General features: G+C 36.5%; 2 protein-coding genes across 2 annotated transcripts in view; one reads left to right on the top strand and one right to left on the bottom strand.

The window, feature by feature from the left end:
* LOC141319911 (NACHT, LRR and PYD domains-containing protein 12-like) overlaps positions 1-23,465 on the top strand; it is an 812,443-nt gene that overhangs the window by 755,000 nt on the left and 33,978 nt on the right. The gene's annotated exons all lie outside the window — the stretch shown is intronic.
* LOC141342572 (tripartite motif-containing protein 16-like protein) lies at positions 967-22,905 on the bottom strand. The gene is made up of 2 exons (XM_073847059.1): positions 22,836-22,905; positions 967-2,176 (listed from the first exon to the last, which is right to left on the bottom strand). Exons 1-2 carry the CDS (start codon positions 22,903-22,905, stop codon positions 1,530-1,532), a joined length of 717 nt encoding a protein of 238 aa, XP_073703160.1. The 3' UTR covers positions 967-1,529.

Below are 23,465 nucleotides of genomic sequence, written 5' to 3'. Positions count from 1 at the left end.
TATTATTATTAAATCATAATATTAATATTTTTTAAATGTTTTTCAAATCATAAAATGACTATTTTTGAAATTATTAATATTATTATATCATACAATTAATATTTTGTTATTTTGACAATGATAATTTAAGGATGTTTTTAATTGACAACTTAAGAAAAATATGTTTAAAATAATATTTAATTAAAAAGTATGTTTTGTGAATTGTATAAATACTGTTTATTTTTGATAATTTATTTTATTGAGCGTTGCAACACTTATATTTGTGTGTTTTATTGATATCATGTGAATAAGTCTTGTCTCTTTCATTTCATTGCTCTGTTGTTGTTTCGATTGATTCTTGTCCTCGTTTGTGAGTTATAACAAATAAAAACATCTGTTTAATGATTCATGTAAATGCATTTGTTATCATTTAAATAATAATTAAACAATTCCTACTTTGTCATTATTCATTATTTGTATTATTTTGCTCTCTTTTCATTGTAGAGCAGAATTAGATGATTGTATTTGTAACACATTTCTGCAGTTATTTGTTTAAATAGTCATTGAATAATAAAAAGGAGCCCCGTGTTGACAGATATTTCAGATAAAGTAATATTGGCTAAATAATTGTTTCTAAGCTCATATTAGTTTAAATCATGTTTGACATGTTTTAGTCAATAAAATATCTGATCTTTGTTCAGAGAATATACTGTCATTAAAACATTTTAATACTCAGAAGAAAAGCATATTTTATAAAGTAAATATTTTAGAGATCAAGATCTGATAATAATGTAAAATATTGTTAAACTAGTTTTGACTATAGTTCAAGCTGTTATATCCCTGTTATATATTTATAGTCTAACATTCCCAGTTTTCTGACGCATGTCCTTAATTTAATTGTATTTGCTGGTATTAGTTCAGCGTTTATGATCCTAGAGAGCAGATCTTGTGAACAAATAAATAAAAGACAGTCTGTTTTTGATCATGTGTGTTATTCTGTGTTGTCATCCATTTATTTATTTGGGCAATAATAACAAACAGGATTAGAGTACAAACAAAACATAGACAAATCCTTTCAGTAACAAACGAGTTATGGTTTAGTCGTTAACAGAAGTCATATACAAATATTCTTAATAAAGCTGTAAATGTTGTTGTGATCCAGGTTTGGTATTTTAGCTCTAATGCATGTTTAGTTTAATATGATATTCTGCGTAGCGATAGCATGAAGCTAGTGGACCGCTGCAATGGATCCTTCTACTGACGTTCACTTCCTGTCCGTATAAGTTCAGCGATTGTGTTTTATTCCGAACAATAGAGGAAATGAGAGATCGGATATCAGGCTGATGTTGATCATAATGCAGATGATTGATGAGAGACTGATATTATTGAGAAACACAGATCATCATCACACACTGATCTACTGTCTAGATGAGGATTATTAGATTTATTCTGACTGATGATCATATTAATGTCATGACTCTATCTGTCACTCACTGATCATCAGCTCAAAGCATTATGGGTAGATTCTCTCATCAGTCTGTTCTCATTCATCAACACAGTGAAACTGATGATCCAGACCAAACCCTAAACCCAGGATAGAGCGTCTGAGTGAATGTGGTGTGTTCTGTGTGGATGAGGCTCATTGTGTCAGAGACGCTGTAGAAGGACAGACTTCCTGCTCCGTGATCCACATACACTCCTACTCTATAGACACCATCCTCATCATCATCATCATCATCATCATCAACTCCTACTCTATAGACACCATCCTCATCATCATCATCATCATCATCATCAACTCCTACTCTATAGACATCATTCACTCCTGTTCTCCTGATGATGATGGGCTTCACAGGGAGATCAGTCTCTATGTTATTGTGTCTGAATGAGTATCTGGAGGGAGAGCAGATCAAACTCCAGGACTGATCATTAGATCCAAACCCACACTCATTACCTACTCCCTTCCTGCTGATGCTCTTATATGACACTGATATAAACACACCTCCACTGCACTCAATCTCCCAGTAACAGCGTCCACACACACTCTCTCTACACAACACCTGAGGCCACACATCAAATCTGTCTGGATGATCAGGATAATGATGATCTGTGCGAGTGTTAGTAATCACTCTGTTGTTCTCAGACAGACGGAGGCGTTTATTCACTGTGTTCAGATCCAGAGTGAGCCGATGGGAATCTGATGGAGATAAAACACACCAGAATCAGGAATGAATGCAGCTCATAATAGTGAAATAATCCAATCATTGCTGGCATTACATCCTAATTAAATAAATGATATTATTGTTAGTTTGAAATGAACAGAAAACACATCCATTCATATTTTGGTCAGAGTCACAATTTCAGCCGGTGATGATGGTTTTCATAAATTAGTTTTGCACAAAGAACCTAATTGTTGATTTTATAAATGTGACTGTTGTGATTATTAATGAGTTATTCTTTATGAATTGGTCACAGTTCACAATTCTTTTCTTTAGTAATGATCAAATACCTAATAAGGGACTATCTTTGTCCAAAATGATCACTGACCTACTGCTCAGTTAATCTTGCTTCTATATGAGTTAATAGTATTAAGTGTTAATGTAGAACTACCTATTACTTCCTGCATAGTGACTTGTTAACAACGGCCCATTATTATAAAGTGTTACCGATTTGCATTTATGAACGTGTGAAACTTAATTAGTAATATGAATAGATCAATAACGAATGCTTCATTATTCATATTATCATGATCAAAACATCCAAAAACAACATTTTCAAAATGCAAATTAAAATTAGAGACTATCTTTTATTTTTGATAAACACAAATGTATCATAACCATAACTTTTTAACACGACTACAGTGCCAAAAGATGTGGAATACAGTTTCCAAATATAAAGAGCAGTTGACATCAATATCCTTCTTAAATTTGCTGAGAAAATGTTTGATAGGATAGAGTTTGTGAATGATCTTAAAGGGGTGCTATTCTGCTTTTTCACTTTCTGAACTTTAGCCAGTGTGTGGTGTGTATGTTTGAGCATAAAAAACATCCACAAAGTGACAAATCTCAAAGTCCACTCTCGTTTGTGCCAGCCTGAGGAGAACGCTATTGTAATGATGTAAATTATGTGGAAAATAATGCGTTTTTCCAACAACTAAGCATGAGAGCATGTTCAAGTGACTCAAAAACAAATGAAAGACTTTGTAAAGGAGCATAATAGGACCCCTTTAAAAGAAATGTGGCTAACACTTTACAATAAGGGTAGATGAATAATCATGTACTAATGCCTAAATGAACACTTAATTCATCAGCTACTAATGATTATTCAAGGAATTAACTAATTATGAACTAACAAAGGGCTATCCTTAACTACAACTGGAGTCAGACGGATTCATGGATGAATAACGGCAGCCTTAACTAAATGTTAGTACATGTTTGATAGTTAATGCATTAATTAACATTTATGGCTAAACTACATCTTTAGGAAAGAACTAGAAATACTCTGACTTTGAAATTAATTTATTTAATACTATCATAATTTGAGCATTTGACATCTTCAGCTTTGTCTTAAACATTATTGGGTGTCAAAGGTTGATCCTCTTCATCAAGTGTAGAAAATACTAACTACACTAATGACTGATCTTGTCTGTTTTATGTTCTCCTCTTTCCCTTTAAACTCACCCTATTGATTTATACACAGAATTATTAAAAATAAAAACACAAAACCCACTAAGAACATTTGTTTGGACTTTCTTTTGAGTCCATATATGTGAAATTATGAAAAATAAAGTGACTAAAAAACACATGAACAAATCATCAAATTACATAACATTAAACATGCTGTAAGAGTGTCCCTGTTCATTTATACCAGCAGTACAACAAACTGTGTTTTTTAGTCACTTTATTTTTCATTGACATAATTTCACATATTTGGACTCAAAAGAAAGTCCAAACATAATGTTACTTCTAAAGACACACAGAAGGTCAAATATTTAGATTCCAGAAACTTAAAAACGTTTAATTAACGTGTATAAATAAATAATAATAAAAAACGCAGATGCAAACATGCCTTTAATCCGGTTTACAAAAGCAGATAAAAAATGGACATTAGCGAAACAACAAACCTTACGCGCTGAGCGAGTGCCTAGAGTACGCCACTAATTAGTGTCCCACTTGAAACAAACCTTACATTCTGTAGTCCCCTTTATTTGACATTATTAAATTATTGCTCGTTGAAAGTATTAGTGCCATTAATTAGACAGATATATTAAACCAAATTCAGAAAATAGACCAATAGCTAATACTTTCAATGATCAATAATTAAACCGTTTCAAATGAACGGAACTACAGTATGTAAGGTTGTTTCTGGAGGGACACTCATTAGTGGCGCACTCTAGGCACTCGCTCGGTGCGTAAGGTTTGTTTCGGTAATGACATTTTAATTTAATTAATGTCGTCTGCTTTTGTAAACCAAATCAAAGTTATGTTTGTATCTGCATCTGCATTTCTTTTGTGTGGAAAGTTAGGCACATTAAATAACAGCATGGTTTTGAGCTTCTGGACATAAAATATTTGACCTTCTGTGTGTCTTTAGAGGTAACATTATGTTTGGACTTTCTTTTGAGTCCATATTTGTCAAATTATGTCAATTGTTAGTTGTACTGGTGCTGTAAATGAACAAGGAGGACACTCTTACTGCATGTTTAATGTTTAATATTTATTCATCTGCACATTGTCTTGCCCATAATTGCACATTTCATTTTTTATATTTATTATAGTCTATTCCTTTTTCTAATATTTTACGTTTTTTTTTATTGTATATTTGTACATAATGCAAATTTCTTTTTACACCTAAAGTTAATCTTATTATATTCTAATTTGTTTAATGATCTTATTTCTCATTCTATACTAACACTTCCTCATAAAATGTATGGGTTATTAGCAGTCGAATAAGCATTTCACTTTATATGATACTGTGTATGACTGTGTGTGTGACAAATAACACTTGAATTTGGTCTGTAATTTGATGATTTGTTAATGTGTCGCTTCATTACTAACTCATTATTAACTAACTAGACAACCGCTGTAAAAAAAATATTTTTTGAAACGGCAGTTTTTTTAAAACTTCCATCATTACTACCGCTTGCTTCGTCCGCCATTATTTGAAAATTCTGGAAGCGCTCTGCCGAAAGGAATTGTGGGATAGGTAGGACGGGAAAGGATCCACCAGACCCATCCTTCAAATTCGGGGAAAAGGAGGACGTATTTGTGGGCCGCATTTGAAGGATCCTATGGATTTGGACAGCCTTCGTCGCGGCGCTGTGATGTAACATCCTTCAAATGAGTCCTCCGAAGGATGTAGACCCTGAATTTGGACACAGCCATAGGTGCGTTCGAGATGCACTACACTAGCCTGCCGCCGCCTGGCGAGAGCAGCCGCTTGCAGTCAAGGGAGGAGCAAAGAGACGGCCGTCAAGTCGGACACTTATTGGGTTGTGGCTAGAAGGGATACCTCTACAACCGGAAACTAACAATGAAATTAATTTTTCTACCTATTAGATTGTGTTTTTTTAACGTCTACACCTACCCCAACCCTAAACTTAGCCCTTACTATAATAAAAAAACAGTATTATTGTTGTACAGTGTGATAAAAATAACGTTAGATTGATGTGCGCATGCCCAGTAGCGAATCATGTATCCCTTCTAGTCTTTACCCACTTATAGAGGATGAAACTGTATTCCAAACATACACAAAAAAAAGGAATAAAGAAAAAGAAGAAATGAAACTACATAAGATAAATAAATAAAAGAAAAAAGTTACCCTATCATTTATTCTATAGGCTACAATCTTTTTGCTTTTTTGTTGATCATATCAAGTATGTGAGTTACTTTAATGTAATGCAATATGACGTTTATTATTTGTATCTTGGTTTTGTAGTTAGCTATAGGACATTTTTCAATTTTTATAAGCAGTTTATTCAGTGTAGTGAAGCCTCTCACAACATCCATTAAAAAACGGCCTCTGGTTGACCAGTTGTTGTTTCGTTTTTTTTTACTTAAACTCTTATACAATAAGAATATATATTTACCATATCGCCTAGTCTTCATTTTCATCAATAATGTTTTGTTTGAATATCAGATATTCGATATAAAGATTGATTACATACATGAAGTTTTTTAAGAAAAGCACGCAGCACACGTCGTGCTTGTCATCACATAATCTGACCAATGAGAATAAAGTGTGTCGTCATCAAGGCTTTCGCAGTCGGTTTTAAGCAACTGCAGCGCCTGACCTCTGCGGCTGCTCTCGTTTTGCTCTCACATTACTTTGATGGCACACGTGATCGAAAGGCGGCTGCAGCGCCGGTCAAAGTCGGACAAATGATCTTACCAGAATGCATTGTTTTGTAAGGCGGCAGCCGATTTCTTTCGGCGCCGCATGAAGTCGAACGCACCTATTATGTCTATGGTACTTACGGTATGGGTGCTGCAAGCGGTCAAAATGGATCTAAAGGTTTGTCAGAACAGCGTTTTCTTTATGCTTTAGCTGATTTTTTTAGTAGATTATTAGCTGTTCATGAATATTACTGCATAAAATATAATTTAACCCTTAAAAGACCATAAAGCAACACTTATTGCTATCATTCTGAATATTTATATCATTTCAGGTGATTGTTTTAGCATCATTACTCCAATTAAATTATTATTTAATTCTAATATTCTAATTTTCTGCTCAGAAAACATTTATTAATATTAATTAATATTGTCATGTTGAAAACAGCGGAGTGTTTTCCTAACCTGAAAAGTTGCACTCCGCTGTTTTAAACATGACAAATATATTAATAAATGTTTTTTGAGCTAAAACAATCACCTGAAATAAATGATATATTTATTCATAATGATAACAATAAGTGTTGCTTTATGGTCTTTTAAGGGTTAAATTATATTTTATGCAGTAATATTCATGAACAGCTAATAATCTACTAAAAATATCAGCTAAAGCATAAAGAAAACGCTGTTCTGACAAACCTTTACATCCATTTTGACCGCTTGCAGCACCCATACCGTAAGTACATCATTAGATGCGCCATAGAAACAATAGAGCGGGTGACGTGAGCCCAGAGTAGTGAGAGCATAGATATATAAACACACACATACACACACATATATATATGTGTGTGTGTGTGTGTGTGTGAGAGAGAGAGAGAGAGGAGCGAGTTAGAAGTTGACTTCACAGGAGTGAGCTGTATTTCGGCTGTGCATAATCCAATCCATCCTCACTTATTCCCACTTTAAATATATGTCTGAAGTGTTTTATTGCTTTAGTGAGTGGAGGATACTGTGAGTGTTTGATGAGATCGAGATTATTTGAATTGGTGGATCAGATCAGAAGACTCATTCATTCAAAGTGTCTTCATTCAGCGGCAATCTGTCGGCATTCATTCATTCATTCATTCATTCATACTGACTCTACAATTTAGTTTAATATGTACTGTTATTAAATTGAATATGACTCTCTGAAATCATGTGCTAACAGTGCTTCTAAAACGGATAAACCAGGGCTTCAAGAGCAATTCATCAACACAGATAAAGATATTTCAGTATTTATAACCTATAACATGAATCTGCAGCACTGATAATGTAATGCGTCAATATTTGTGATCCTGAAAACAGTGCTGCATGAATGAGTCCTAAAATACAGAAATGATTTTTATGTTTGGACTTCTGCTTCCATCAATGCAAAGTTAATGTAAATGTGTACTTTTCATTTACTCATGTCCTTTTTACAACACAAAACATGTGACCATGGACCACAAAACCAGTCATAAGGGGAAACTTTTCAACTTTATTCATCGCTTGAAAGCTGAATAAATAAGCTTTCCATTGATGTACGGTTTGTTGGGACAATATCAGCAGTCCTGATGAACACTGTTCTACAGTTTGTGTGCTTCAACAGATGCGCTCAGTTCAGTTAATGATCTCTTTCCTAATGATGATCATCTGAATCAGGTGTGTTAAAGAAGGAGACATACATAATGTGCAGAGCAGTGGAGCACCAGACCTGGAGTCAGAACAAACGCTTACAGATCATTTACACGAGATGTTCATGTCTTTCTTACTTCTGTGGTGCCCCGAGTTTGAACTTCCTAAATGCAGTTAAAATGCTGCTTCAAAAGGAGACGAGGAAGAAGAGTCTTATGTAGAGTAAAACGATCGGATATTTTCTGACAACATTTACAATTTATATGTTTTTTTTAATCTCAAATGTTAAAAAGTATATAAATTGTAAAATCGTTTTACTAGATCAGACTCTTCTTCCTCATCTGGGATCGTTTAGAGTCCTTTGAAGCTGCATTTTGGAAGTTCAAACTCAGGGCACCATAGAAGTCCACTATATGGAGAGAAATCCTGAAATGTTTTCCTCAAAAAACATAATTTCTTTACGACTGAAGAAAGAAAGACATGAACATCTTGGATGACAAGGGGGTGAGTACATTATCTGTAAATGTTTGTTCTGAAAGTGAACTACTTCTTTAAAGTTGTTGTTGGCTCTTTTAAGAATATGAGTGATGAACTTGACTAATGAATTCATGTAAGAACACGCTATCGATTGAGAAAACACTCCCAGTGTTATGGACATCGGCATCTTTGATATCGTCACTGTGGTCTCCTTAACACTGCTGTGTTCTTATTTTCATAGTCAATGTAATCCAGTAAGTGAACGGATAGTTTCAGCCGTTATATAACATTAAAATACCATCTTATGCTTGGTGTTTCCTTTTTAATTTTAAGAAAGCTTGAAGTGCAGTTCATTATTTGTCAATGTGTGTTTTATTTATAACATGCTATAGGTCAATAACATGCTCACCAAAATACCCAAATGTCTCTCGATGGCAAATCTTCTATTGGTTTTAGTTCAATAAACCAGTAGTTATAATCAAGAAGTTACTTACATTTTAAACACAATAATATTTAGTGTTTTGTTCTTTCATCAAAGAGTTCAAGCACATTCTCCAAGCAGATCGGAGACTTCATACATCTTAATACTTCTTTCTCTCCATCTCTATCTTTTACTCTGACACTGGGTGCACCTAGAAACTCTTATATTTCTATTAGACTTACTTCTCTCACATTTGACTAGCTTTGAATTTGACTGACATCTTTAATTCGACTTTGACGTGTTACTGCCCACAAAGAGGGATGCACCAAACGTTTAGCAATAGAGGTCGACCGATATATCGGGCCGATATTTGCTATTTTTTAATATATCGCCATCGGCCGATTTCCGTGTTTAGTAGCGCCGATTTAAAGTCAGGCACGTCTGCGGGCAGCCCCGTGTTATTGGTGCTGTGGAGCGCTACTGTGAAGGACCTCAAGCCAAAACTTTTGTAAGATTCAATAACAGTTCTGAGAGATAAAGGTAAGGCTTAAATTCTAATATTTCAAAGTCCCATGGCCATATATGTACTATATATTACTAGTAAACTATGAAGTGTACTCTTCTTAAAACTCATGCCAGTACTCTTATACCACTATTTCATCATTTAGTTAATTTGTGTATTAGACAATCAGTATTTCCTGCCATGTGGAAAACGGCCCAGATCACCCCGATGTTTAAATCTGATGATCCAATTAATATTTCCAACTACCGTCCAATTGCAATTCTCCCAACCATTTCCAAGTTGCTTGAAAAAATATTATATAATCAACTAATTAACCACCTTGAAAATAATAGCCTGCTCAGTGATTGCCAGCATGGCTTTCGACCCTTGCGGTCAACTATGTCGGCTTTGCTGCTTCTCACTGAGCAAATACGTACATCTCTAAACAAGGGTCAGATTACTGGAGTTGAATACACAGATCTTCAGAAAGCTTTGGAAACAGTCAATCATCAAATTCTGTTAAACAAACTTCTTTCTTTTCATTTGTCATCTTCCGCAATAGAAATGTTTACATCGTATTTAAGTGACAGATCTCAGATTGTAAGAATCGGCACAGTAACATCACAGCCACGAGTGTGTTCTATGAGTTCCTGAGTTCCACAGGGCAGTATTTTAGCTCCTTTACTTTTCCTTATGTATATTAATGATCTTCCTTGTGCTCTGAATTTTTCTAGTTCTTTGCTATATGCTGATGACACTGTTATTTTTCTTTCTGGTTCTAATATCGACACAATTAATTACAAACTTAACACAGATCTGCAGCATTTACATAACTGGCTGCAAGATAATCATTTAACACTTAATGTCAAGAAAACACAATGCATGTATTTTTATTCATCTAGGAGACAGTTATCCATTTCCAATTCTATTACTTTTTCTAATCAAACGCTTTCAATTGTATCAGCATATAAGTATTTGGGAGTCTGTCTTGACTCACATCTTACTCATCAAGAACATGTTCAAACCCTAACCAGAAAATGAAAATCAGTTTTATTACTGAGCCAGGCCCGATTGTCCTTAATCTTTTCCTGTTTTAAAAAATAAATAAATAAAATTAAATAAATAAATCTCCATTTAAACACAGCGGTGTTTCGTTTATGAATGAACGTGCGTTTTTAAACGAATCAGTAAAATGATTCAATTTCCCATTCATAAAGAGAGTCATTTGCTTTATTCAGGAATGAATCAGCTGTTCGAACGAATCAAATGAATGATATGATTCAGTAATTAAGTGTCTTGCCGCCATCTGCTGGCAGGTCCTCTCAGTTATATAAAGCATTTAAAAATTCTGTATTCAAAATTATTTAAAACATTAAAGTTTCAGATTAATCTCAAATTTTTAATCTCAATCTCTTAAACTTTTATGTAAACGATTAACAGTTTTTATTCCATGGAATGTCTGGATACTGGATTCTGATTGGCTGGCAGGTGTGCAGTAAAACCGTTTAATGCACAGGTAGTTCCAAGTCAGTTTAATCACCGTTCTATATTAATGCGCTGCTTTAATTGATGCATTGATGCACGCAAAAGCACAGAGAGAGAGAGAGAGAGAGAGAGAGAGAGAGAGAGAGAGAGAGAGAGGTTGGAGATCGCATTGTGCTGCGCACATACATAAACTTCTTGTTAGCGTTTGCCTGCAATCCTTATTAAAATAGCCTAGATACTAGATCGCTACATTATATTCCTCATCAACGGGGCGGTAAAGCTGCTGTTTTTGAATGAATCGTTGTTTGTAGAGAGAGACGCACAGCATGCAGGCAGGTAACGTTACGCACACACACAACTGTCATCTCTCTTGCCTTCACACTCTCTCTTGGTCGATCGATAATCTACTGAAGTAAATGCTATATTTCATTCAAATAAATGTGATTTTACCGGACTATTTAATCTCTTTGTCTGATTTGAAGCGGACAGAATGCTAGAGCTGTGTGTCATAACTGACGAAAATAACCGTCTTTTTTATCCATTCAGTCAAATTTTGCGCTGCAAATATCAATCCTAGTTTTAATTTGTCTATAACCATGGAATAAGCGAGATAATCAACGGCTTGCCGTGCGTTAAAGGATTTAAAATGCACTTCGCGTCAGGCGGTTATTAGCCTCCACGTCGTGCATTTAAAATCCTTTAACGCACGGAAAACCGTTGATTATCCCTTACTTATATTATCTGTTTTATATATTTAATACGGTCACACGTTATATTAGGTGGCCTTAATTATTATGTGCTTAAAGAACAATGTACTTAATGTGGTCATATTGCATTGCAAAACACTTTTGCTTCTATTAAGGTGGGATATGGGTAAGGTTCGGGGCAGGTTTGGTGGTATGGATAGGTTTGAGGGTGGGTTAGGGTGTAAGGGTTGGTTCAACAGTGGTAATTACAGAAATTAATTACAAATGTAATTACATATAGGTTTTTAAAAATATATAAATACAATGTAAAAACATGTATGTACACAATAAGTACACTGTACCAAATTATTAAATTAATTGTAAGTACATAGTTGTTAAGGTCACCTAATGTGAAGTGGGACCTTTAATACTTGGTCAGTGTCACGATCTGGGCTGTGGGGCTTCCCTCAGCCACCTGAGGTCACTGTTTTCCCTTCCCTGCACAGCACTTCCTAAGTATTCACGTCTGTTTTGTCATTAACACTGATTCACTCACAGCTGTTCACCATTTGGACTTTTCTATAAGAACCCTCATTTCCCACTACTCTTTCTGGCTGCATTGTTTTCTGTATGGTTTGTTTCTGTGTATTTTGGATTATAGTTCTTGGCTCTTGACCGTGTTTCTTGTTTTGTTCAGTTTATGTTTGAGTTAATGTTTGATTGTGCCGTGTTGGCCTTTTTTGGTTTATGTTTATTTGTGTTTTGTTAATAAATCTCCTAACCTGCTTTTGGACCCAGACCTCCCTTATCTCACCGTGACAGTCAGTTCGATTTGTTTGGTTAACTTTGGTTAAATCTTTTATTATAATACTGTGCCACAAAACCAAGATCCGAAAGATGGTTCTTTGTGTTCATTGTTCATGATGTTAAGTTTAGAAATGATGTGCATCCACTTATTATTAGTGTGACATTTTAGCATGCAAATAAAGGGAAGAACTTCAAGATATCGGCCCTAAAAATCGGCCAAAAACATCGGCAGCACATATCGGCTGACCCTGACCTCTAACCTCATTACCTCATTACCTATCGTCATTACAACAAATGTAATAAAATCATTCTTGCTGAAATTGCTCAACAGCAATACACAATCTATTCTCTGCTCTAGTTTTACTCGTCCAAGTCTCAGTCTGCCGCTGTCTAAACATCGATTATGAAACTGGTTCCACATGTGTATCACACTAATGTACATACTATATTTCCTACAGCAAATCAAAAAAGGTATTAATAAATATGAAGGCACTATAAAGTATGCCTATAGAAATAAATGATGCTATTTTAATGCCATTTAACGACTTTTAAGTCCCAGTCACATCATGCACCATTACTGTCTGATCAATTTAGTCACACAGCATCGTCTTTAATTTCATTCTCTCTGAAAATCCTGCATCAAACTGTGTCTTGTTTAAAACAAATATGTGATAAAATGAAGCGAACAAACCACCAGCTTCTTACAGATGCGGTCAGAAACTTTATTAAAGATAAAGCAGCTCGTTTTAGCAGCTTGCCTTCAATATAAGCTGCTTTTAGACTCTGTGTTTTGAGAACGTTTCATTTCTTAAAAGTACAGTGACCTCTTATGTCAAAAGGTCAAGGAAATTTGATTTCTCAGCTCATATACCACCTGTTTTACTACTGGTTTGATCAGTCACTACAGTCCTTCTGAAGCAGAGTCAAAAGTGAAAGTGAGAGAGTGAGTGTGTGTGAGAGCGAGAGAGAGAGAGAGAGACCTTTCAACATCTCTTTAATTACAATCCATTAACACAAAGAATTTACAACATTAAAACCAAAAACATTACTTCATAAATACATACTCTTATAAAAAAATATTTAAAAAATAAAACACAGCTTCTTTTACAACAAAATATCACAACCTCCCTCTTCATTGGGTTGACATAAAATGTTTCCAACACCCCATGAAAAAAAGAAAGACTCAATATCATTCACCAATTCATAATACTTATACTCCATAACCAGCCTACTTTTTTACCAGAGCTTTAAACATGTTCAAAGGGTCAGTATCACTATTAAGCAGCATTTTGCTCTTTCTCGTCAACCAAATTGCCATTTTTGCTTTTCCAAATAGAAAATTCATCAAAACTATTTTATTCTTGTTTAAGACACTATATTTTGGTCCAAAAATAAACAAACTATTTGTGAAAATAAAACCAAAATTGCTGCTCAAGTCTCTTAACACACCAAGAATTCCTGATAACCTTGAACATCCAATGAATATATGAAAAACTGTTTCTGAAAGACCACAAAACAAACATTCATCTCCCTGCAAAGGATTTAGGTGAACTTTATAACGGTTTGTTGCCAAAATCCAATGAGAAATCCGCCACTGCAAATCCCCACTTCTTTTTTCAATTGGTTTCTTATACAATGACCTCCAACATCCTTTTGGAGAAGTACCTAATTCAACAAAATTAGCCCATTTGGTCTCTGGAAGATCTTTCAGTGCTCTTAAATTCAAATATTTGACACAAATGAGATAAAGTGACTTCTTAGATATAGTGACAAAGAGGCCAAGTTCTGGTGTTTTGAAAGAGAGTAATCCTCCATCAACCTCTTGCCAATCTCCTACATTTACATCCACACTGATGCTAGGGAATTCATTCTTAACGATCTCTTCTTGCAATGGTATTACAGGAAAGGACTTTTGTATCTCAGATAATAATTTTTCAACAATCCGAACAGAATGGATACCAATTTTCTTGGCCAGGTTTTCTGCAGAAATCCATTGATCCATTGACCTAAGATGACAAATTTGCATATTCCTGCTCTAACAAGGCTTAGATTTTAAGATCACACTGGATAAAAGAGGATTAGAAATTAAAGGTTCTTCAAGAACCCACTCATTAGTTATCTCAGACTGTTCTCTTTTAACAATAAACATTTGCCATGCATTTAATACTGATGCATAAAAAGAAGGAAGTTCATTTAGGTCCACTTCCTTCAAATTCATTAGAAAGAGGTGCCTATCCAACTTCATCCTCCCCACTCTATTTAATAAAACACAAGCTATTTTTGTCCAATTCTGAGACTGGTGATATAGGAGTCTTTGTGCAGTCTGCAATCTAAAAGCAGCTACTTTGGACTTAATGTCCATGAGACCTTGACCACCTTCACTTAGCTGCAAATACAATACTGCCTCTCTCAACCAGTGTTGTCCATTCCAAAAAAAATTAACAAACTCTCTTTGAATTTCCCTTAAAAATTCATCTGGAGGATTTAACACAATTAGTTTATGCCATAGGACAGAGGCAGCAAGATTATTTATAACTAACACTCTTCCTCTATAAGATAGTTGAGGTAAAATCCAGTTCCATTTTGATAATCTATTACAAATTTTATCTTTAACATCTTCCCAGTTTTTCCTTTGATACACTTCTGAACCCAAAAAATGCCTAAAAACTTAAAACCATCTTTTTCCCACTTTACATTTTCAGGAATAACAGGTAAAAGCATTGTTCTTTTATCTTTGCACCAAAATGCTTCTGTTTTACTCCAGTTTAGTTTAGCAGATGATGCTTTCTCATATAAAGAGATACTGTAATTAACAATATCCATGTCTCTTTGATCTTTCACAATTACAGTAATATCATCTGCATATGCTGTTAACTTAAACACATCGCAGTTACCATCAACCTTTAAACCAGTCAGATCTTTCCTCAATAAAGACAGTAGTGGTTCGACTGCTAAAGCGTATAGTTGACCAGATAATGGGCATCCTTGTCTTATACCTTTAAGTAAACTTATTGGTTTACTTAACCCATCACCTATTTTTAGAACACAAGAGGCATTCATGTATAAAAGTTTGATCCAAGCAATAAAAACATCTCCAAACCCCAAAGCACTCATTGTTTCAAACAGAAAATCATGGTGAACTCTGTCGAAGGCTTTTTCTTGATCCAAGAACAAAAACCCAACATCCACTTCATACAGTTTAGAATAATCGAGAATGTCTCTGATCATAAAAATGTTATCATATATTGTTCTTCCTGGAATGCAGTAGGATTTGGCTAGACTTTGGCTATTAGCTTATAATCAGTTGTTAAAAGTGACACAGGCCTCCAGTTCTTAAGCATGCTCAAATCACCCTTTTTCGGTAATAGTGTTAATACTGCCCTTTGGCAACTTATGGGAAGGCATTTTCCTTTAAAACACTCTTGAATCACTTCATAAAAGTCTTTTCCAATACAATTCCACACAGCTTTGAAAAAGTCCGCTGATAGTCCATCAATTCCAGGCGCTCTACCTGGCTTCATCTGTTTAACGGCATCAGTCAACTCCTCAAACGAAACAGAACTGTCCAAATTCTTACTCTGCATATTAGTAAGAGTAGGCAGTTGTTGCAATAGCTTTGAAACACATTCAGTCTCAGTTTCTTCTTTTTTATTACAAGTCTGAATAAAAATCCACTGCAATCTTTCTCATTTGTCTTAAATCAGATGTCTTTAGTCCATCAGGTGTTGTCAAACAATACATTTCATTTTGTTGTTTTGACACTTTTTCTAAATAAAAAAAAAAAAAAGGCTGTGGGAGCATCCATCTCATTAACAGACATAAACCGAGATCTTATCAGGGCGCCTTTAGCCCGCACTTGCAACAAAGATTCTAGATCTTGTTTCTTTTCACATAGAATGCCAGCTGAAGATAAACCAGAATTCTGAATCATACCAGATGTAATATATGTGATTTCATGTTCTATTTGTCACAGTTCTGTCTGTTTATGTCTTTGGTTTCGCCCATTGTCTCCCCCTGTTGATTCTGTGTTATTTGGTTTTTCCCTCGTTTGCCCTGATCCCCGTCACCTGTGTACATTGATTAGTGTGTCTTTATAAGTCTGTCTGTTTCATGAGTTCAATGTCGGTCTTTAATCGTTCAATGTGTTCGTGTGTGGATTATTCTGTGTTCCTGCCAGTTCCTGCCTGTATCTCTGAAGACTTTATTAAATGTATATACTGTTAATTGTTTATCTTGTCTCGTCTCACTTCGTCCAGCAGGTAAAACCGTAACAGAAAGACTGACCAATACAGTTTACCCGGCACGTTTCCCTGCGTTTATTTTTTCAGTTTTTTACTCAGTGTTTGTTTTTTCTGTTATCATGGACCCTACTGTTCTCCTGATCCTCCTGAGGCAGGGGGAACGCTCTCTTGAGGACCACACATGTGAGTTTCTCTTCCTGGCTAACCAGTCACACTTTCCGGATAGCAGCCTATGCAAGAGAGGGCGATAGAGAGCCCTGCCCACTGCACCACCGCTGAGGGTGAGCTTGGACTAAATTCTGGGGATTTAATAGACTTCTTCTCGGATCTTGCCCAAGATAACTCATATGACTTAATAGACTTCAGTACAGAAGTATCCGTCTGCCCGGAATACCCACCCACCCACCCTCTGTCATCCGATGCCATGTTCGTCTGGCCGCCGCTGTCCCCTGACAGCCCCTCAGCTCACCCTCAGCCCACCACCTGTGCAGTGGGCTCGCCACGGGACTGCCAGCTTCCATCGGCGTCTCGGCTGTAGGATCCCTCAGCTCCGCCTCCAGCCTCCGAGTCCTGGACTCCGCCTCGGCCCTTCGACCCCGCGGTTCCACCACGGCTCTCGACGCCCTCCTCTACACCGTCGCCCGTCGATCCACCAGCTCCACCGGGCTCCATCGTCTTTTCGGCTCCGCCCTGGTCAGTCGTCACCCCATCGTCACCTCAGGACTCTGCTCCTCCGGGTGTGCCTCGTCGCGCTGTCCCACCGGCTCCTTGGGACTCCTCCTTCCTGCGGGCACAGCCTCCATCCTCTGTCGCTCCGGCTCCGCCGGGGATCTCCGGGACTCCGCCTCTGCCTCGGGCGCCAGAGCCTGTTCCACCTTGGCCCTCCTGAGCCTCGGCGTCACCCCGGATCATCGGCTCTCCGTCTTCGCCTCGGGCTCCTTCTCCATCTGCTCCGCCTCTGTCGGTCGGCCCCATGGAGTCGGCACGCCTTCTTCCACCATGGTTCATGGCACAGTGGGCCGTCATCATGGCTGCGGTCTGGGTCGGTTCCTCCTGCCCTAAGCCCCACCCATGTCCTCCCTGGCTCCTCCCTCCGTCGTCGCCCCTCTGGACTGTATTGTCTGTCACCTGGACTTTTGTTTTGGTCCCCCTCCTGGGGTGGCGTCCTCCGCCGAAGCCGCCATGGACATTTTCTTTTTTTTCGCCCCTCTTTTCTGTTTTGTGTTTCTTTTTCTACGGCGCGAGGACGCGCCTATTCGGAGGGGGGCGTAATGTCACAGTTCTGTCTGTTTATGTCTTTGGTTTCGCCCATTGTCTCCCCCTGTTGATTCTGTGTTATTTGGTTTTTCCCTCGTTTGCCCTGATCCCCGTCACCTGTGTACATTGATTAGTGTGTCTTTATAAGTCTGTCTGTTTCATGAGTTCAATGTCGGTCTTTAATCGTTCAATGTGTTCGTGTGTGGATTATTCTGTGTTCCTGCCAGTTCCTGCCTGTATCTCTGAAGACTTTATTAAATGTATATACTGTTAATTGTTTATCTTGTCTCGCTTCGTCCAGCACGTAAAACCGTAACACTATTTCAGTAATTTTCTGTTTTATTTTTTAGTTGAAAAACATGTATACTGCTGACAAAAATTTATTTGTGTCTTTCTTATTTCCCACCATTGTATCAAATTATCAAAATCATTTTTTTTTTAAAACCCATTCATCCCAGAACAATTCTCAATTCCCAAAACTTCTCATGAAAATCTTTCTCCTTCAACAATGCAACATTAAATTTCCAATAAGGGCTTTTGAATTTAGATTGTGTTAAAACAATATTGACTGTAATAAAATGATGATCTGACAGGCAACATGGAAAAATATTACACCCCATTATTCTATTATTTTCAGCCCGCTTGACATAAAACCTGTCAAGTCTTGCTATACTTATCATTCCCTGTGAAACTTTTGTCCATGTATATTGTTTTATCTCTTTATTTATATCCCTCCATACATCTACCAAATCATTCTGACTTATAATATTTTTTAAGAAAGAAGCTGATACAGGATGTGGTTCTTCATTATTTCTGTCTAAGAGAAAATTTAAAGTACAGTTCCAATCCCCACCAACAATTAAAATTCCTTCTAAAGTATAACTTCTTAAAAAATCTTCTAATTTTTTAAAACTGGAGATTCTATCTGATCCTTTATTTGGAGCATAAATATTTATAAAAACAAATAATTGATTATCAATTTTAACTTTCACCATTAAGATACGTCCTTTCTCTATTTCTATTTCGGATACAATATTAACATTAAGGTGAGTTGAAAATAAAATTGCTACACCTGCACTAACATTTGTGCCATGGCTTAAACAAATGTTTCCTTTCCACCACACGTTTAGCTCGGATTCATTATGTCGCTATGAGTTTCTTGTAAAAATATTACTTGAGTATCTTTAAGTTTAAGAAATTCAGTTAACAAAGCTCTTTTTCCCCCATCCCTCAACCCATTTACATTTAAAGATCCTAATCTAAGAATCTGCATTACAGGGGAGAGAGAAAGGAGACACAAAAAATGACAGAAAAGTGAAACAAAAATAAAGATAGATGCCACACCCATGTGCTTTACTTTTTCCGTTTTAACGAATTTACATGACGTTTTTGGGCTTTACGCACAGTTGTTAAAAACTTTCTCAGCCGAAATCTTTTTTGTTTTGAAATAACGTCATAGCCAACTGTCTTCTGAGCCACCATCACTGATTTAATAAACTTATTAACATCAGGGAAAAAATTAACAACATCAATTTTTTTCCCTTTAGTTAAATCCAGAAACTCATTTAATTCCTCAACAGAATAAACGTTATCCAGAGACTGACTGCAATCTACCTCCGAAAACTCCGAGAAATTATCACAATCCTCCATTGTTTCTCCATCGCTATTTTCATCCTCCACAGACACATTAAACTGTGACTCAGTTACACTCGAAAACACACTACCATGAACACGTTCATTATCCTTACCAGCAACCACATCATTCTCCAAAACATTCGAGCCAAAAGCATTAACACCAGTTTGCATAGATGAAATAAGCTCACTCACCTCTGACTTTGAGCCTGGATCTATAACACTTTGCTCACATGAATGACCGGCCTGGGGAATAACGCTGGCTGCATCTGCTAAAGCCTCCGAATCCCTTTCATTAGCCCCACGTTTCTTTTGCTTTTCTGGAATCATTGCATCATTTACAACTATACTCTCGTTGTTTTCGCTTTTTCCATTGTGCTCATCAATATTTCTGACGTTCTGTTCATTTTCTGATTGTTTCTTATGTGGACACGTTAACTTCTTGTGTCCCAAATCACCGCATTCAAAACAGCGTAAACTATCTGTCGTTGCAAAAATCATGTAGGAGCTGTCTCCATGTTTAATGCGAAACGAAATGTCCAAAGACTCAGATTGTGCATTTTAAAACATGAAAACTTGTCTTCGAAAAGACAGCACATGTTTTAATGCGGCATTTTTACATCCGAGCAGAAACATTTTTATGGATCCAACAAACTTTCCAAAGCGACTCAATTCTTTCAAAATGTGCTCATTACAAATGAAAGGAGGCACGTTTGAAATGGTGACCCTAGTAGCAGGTGCACACAAAGGTATTACTTGCAACAAGGTGTCGGAAACAACAATTCCTTTTTCAACAAGGCTGTTTACAAGTTTCTCATCTTTAAGAAACACCACCACAGCCTTGTTCATTCTGGAAGCCGATACTATATTTTCGTGCCCTACAATCTCACCCATTGCTAGAAGCACATTTTCTACCGTACACGCTTGATCTGAAAAAACTTTACATCCATTCTTGACTGAGAAAACCGACGTTCCATCTCTTAAGAGAGACGCCATGGCTTCTTTTATCAATAAAGGACGCACACCGGTGCTTTTTTTTTTTTTTTTTTTTTTTTTACTATATAATAATACGTGATAAATTAGAAACCCAAAAAACTAAACGAAAAGAAAAGAAAAAATAAAACCTTCAAACCAATTCAAGCGTGCCGCTCTCACACCTACACCACATTTCCGCTCCCAGCATGCAATCCACACAGAGAGAGAGAGAGAGAGAGAGAGAGAGAGAGAGAGAGAGAGAGAGAGAGAGAGAGAGGGCGGAGATCGCATTGTGCTGCGCACATATATAAACTTGTCAGCGTTTGCCTGCGATCCTTATTAAAATAGCATAGATACTAGATCGCTACATTATATTCCTCATCAACGGGGCGGTAAAACTGCTGTTTTTGAATGAATCGTTGTTTGTAGAGAGAGACACACAGCATGCAGGCAGGTAACGTTACGCACACACACAACTGTCATCTCTCTTGTCTTCACACTCTCTCTTGGTCGATCGATAATCTACTGAAGTAAATGCTAAATTTCATTCAAATAAATGTGATCTTACCGGACTATTTAATCTCTGTGTCTGATTTGAAGCGGCCAGAATGCTAGAGCTGCGTGTCATAACTGACGAAAATAACCGTCTTTTTTTATCCATTCAGTCAAATTTTGCGCTGCAAATATCAATCCTAGTTTTAATTTGTCTATAACCATGGAATAAGCGAGATAATCAACGGCTTGCCGCGCGTTAAAGGATTTAAAATGCACTTCGCGTCAGGCGGTTATTAGCCTCCACATCGTGCATTTAAAATCCTTTAACGCACGGAAAACCGTTGATTATCCCTTACTTATATTATCTGTTTTATATATTTAATACGGTCACACGTTATATTAGGTGGCCTTAATGATTATGTACTTAAAGAACAATGTACTTAATGTGGTCATATCGCATTGCAAAACACTTTTGCTTCTATTAAGGTGGGATATGGGTAAGGTTAGGGGCAGGTTTGGTGGTATGGGTAGGTTTGAGGGTGGGTTAGGGTGTAAGGGTTGGTTCAACAGTGGTAAATACAGAAATTAATTACAAATGTAATTACATATAGGTTTTTAAAAATATAGAAATACAATGTAAAAACATGTATGTACACAATAAGTACACTGTACCAAATTATTAAATTAAATGTCAGTACATAGTTGTTAAGGTCACCTAATGTGAAGTGGATACTTGGTCAGTTCGATTTGTTTGGTTAACTTTGGTTAAATCTTTTATTATAATACTGTGCAGTGCACAAAATCAAGATCCGAAAGATGGTTCATTGTGTTCATTGTTCATGATGTTAAGTTTAGAAATGATGTGCATCCACTTATTATTAGTGTGACATTTTAGCATGCAAATAAAGGGAAGAACTTCAAGATATCGGCCCTAAAAATCGGCCAAAAAAAACCAGGAGCACATATCGGCTGACCCTGACCTCTAACCTCATTACCTCATTACCTATCGTCATTACAACAAATGTAATAAAATCATTCTTGCTGAAATTGCTCAACTGCAATACACAATCTATTCTCTGCTCTAGTTTTACTCGTCCATGTCTCAGTCTGCCGCTGTCTAAACATCGATTATGAAACTGGTTCCACTTGTGTATCACACTAATGTACATACTATATTTCCTACAGCAAATCAAAAAAGGTATTAATAATTATGAAGGCACTATAAAGTATGCCTATAGAAATAAATGATGCTATTTTGATGCCATTTAACGACTTTTAAGTCCCAGTCACATCATGCACCATTACTGTCTGATCAATTTAGTCACACAGCATCGTCTTTTAGTTTCATTCTCTCTGAAAATCCTGCATCAAACTGTGTCTTGTTTAAAACAAATATGTGATCAAATGAAGCGAACAAACGACCAGATTCTTACAGACCCGGTCAGAAACTTTATTAAAGATAAAGCAGCTCGTTTTAGCAGCTTGCCTTCAATATAAGCTGCTTTTAGACTCTGTGTTTTGAGAACGTCTCATTTCTTATGTCAAAAGGTCAAGGAAATTTGATTTCTCAGCTCACACAGCAAAATCCCCGGTGTTAATTTGTGGACTCATATATACACTGCTTCAGTGTTAAAGTTAACACTGAAGCAGTGTATATATGAGTCCACAAATTAACACTGAGAGTGTTAAATTAACACCGGGGATTTTGCTGTGCATATACCACCTGTTTTACTACTGGTTTGATCAGTCATTACAGTCCTTCTGAAGCAGAGTCAAAAGTGAGAGTGAGAGAGTGTGTGTGTGTGTGTGTGTGTGTGTGTGTGTGTGTGTGTGTGTGTGTGTGTGTGTGTGTGAGTGTGAGTGTGAGAGAGAGATAGAGAGAGAGAGAGTACATACATTTGTGTAGTCCTGCTGTAATTCTGGATTCTCCTCCATGATCCACACTATAAAACACACACACAGTCATATTATTATATTTTCAGTTATGATCTTGGCTTCCAATGATTATAAAAACAATATAATCAAGATAAAACAACATGTTAAACCATGAATTAAAAATTCTAGCAATATTCTAGAGCTTAGCAACATGCAAAAGGAAAATAAGCTGAAATGTTTTTCACAGAACCTTGCTAAAGCAGCATGTTACAATGGTGAGGGAAAAGCTGATCTCTGTATTGCGTGTTATCACAACCATACGGTCTTAAAAAACAAAACAAAAAAGAACATACAGCCCATGATCACAACAAACGATTGTTAGTCGTCTACATTGTCATCTGAGGAGATTAATAACACGTGTTTTTGTTTAACTCTGAAACATAAGATGTGGAGTTGTCTGTTTTTGCTAAGAAACAAACTTTTGAGATAGTTCAGGAAATGAAGAAAGAACATTTATATTCTGCTTATTTGTTTATTCAAGTCAGTCCACCCAGGAGTTTGTGCACTGTAACCCTGATAACTTAATCTACATGAGAAAGTAAAATGGCATGCATTGGCTAACTATGTCCATCTCATCATTGCATGAACATG

The sequence above is a fragment of the Garra rufa genome, chromosome 1 (genome assembly GCF_049309525.1).
Source record: "Garra rufa chromosome 1, GarRuf1.0, whole genome shotgun sequence".
Lineage (NCBI taxonomy): Eukaryota > Metazoa > Chordata > Actinopteri > Cypriniformes > Cyprinidae > Garra > Garra rufa.
The sequence above is the reverse complement of the archived record's forward strand: the minus strand, read 5'-3'. Positions and strand labels throughout refer to the sequence as shown.

Coding starts and splice junctions, on each gene's coding strand:
- LOC141342572 (XM_073847059.1), bottom strand. CDS start 22,905: ATGACTGTGTGTGTGTTTTATAGTGTGGATCATGGAGGAGAATCCAGA. Junction 2,177..22,835: donor TACAGCAGGACTACACAAAT/GTATGTACTCTC, acceptor TATCTCCATCAG/ATTCCCATCGGCTCACTCTG.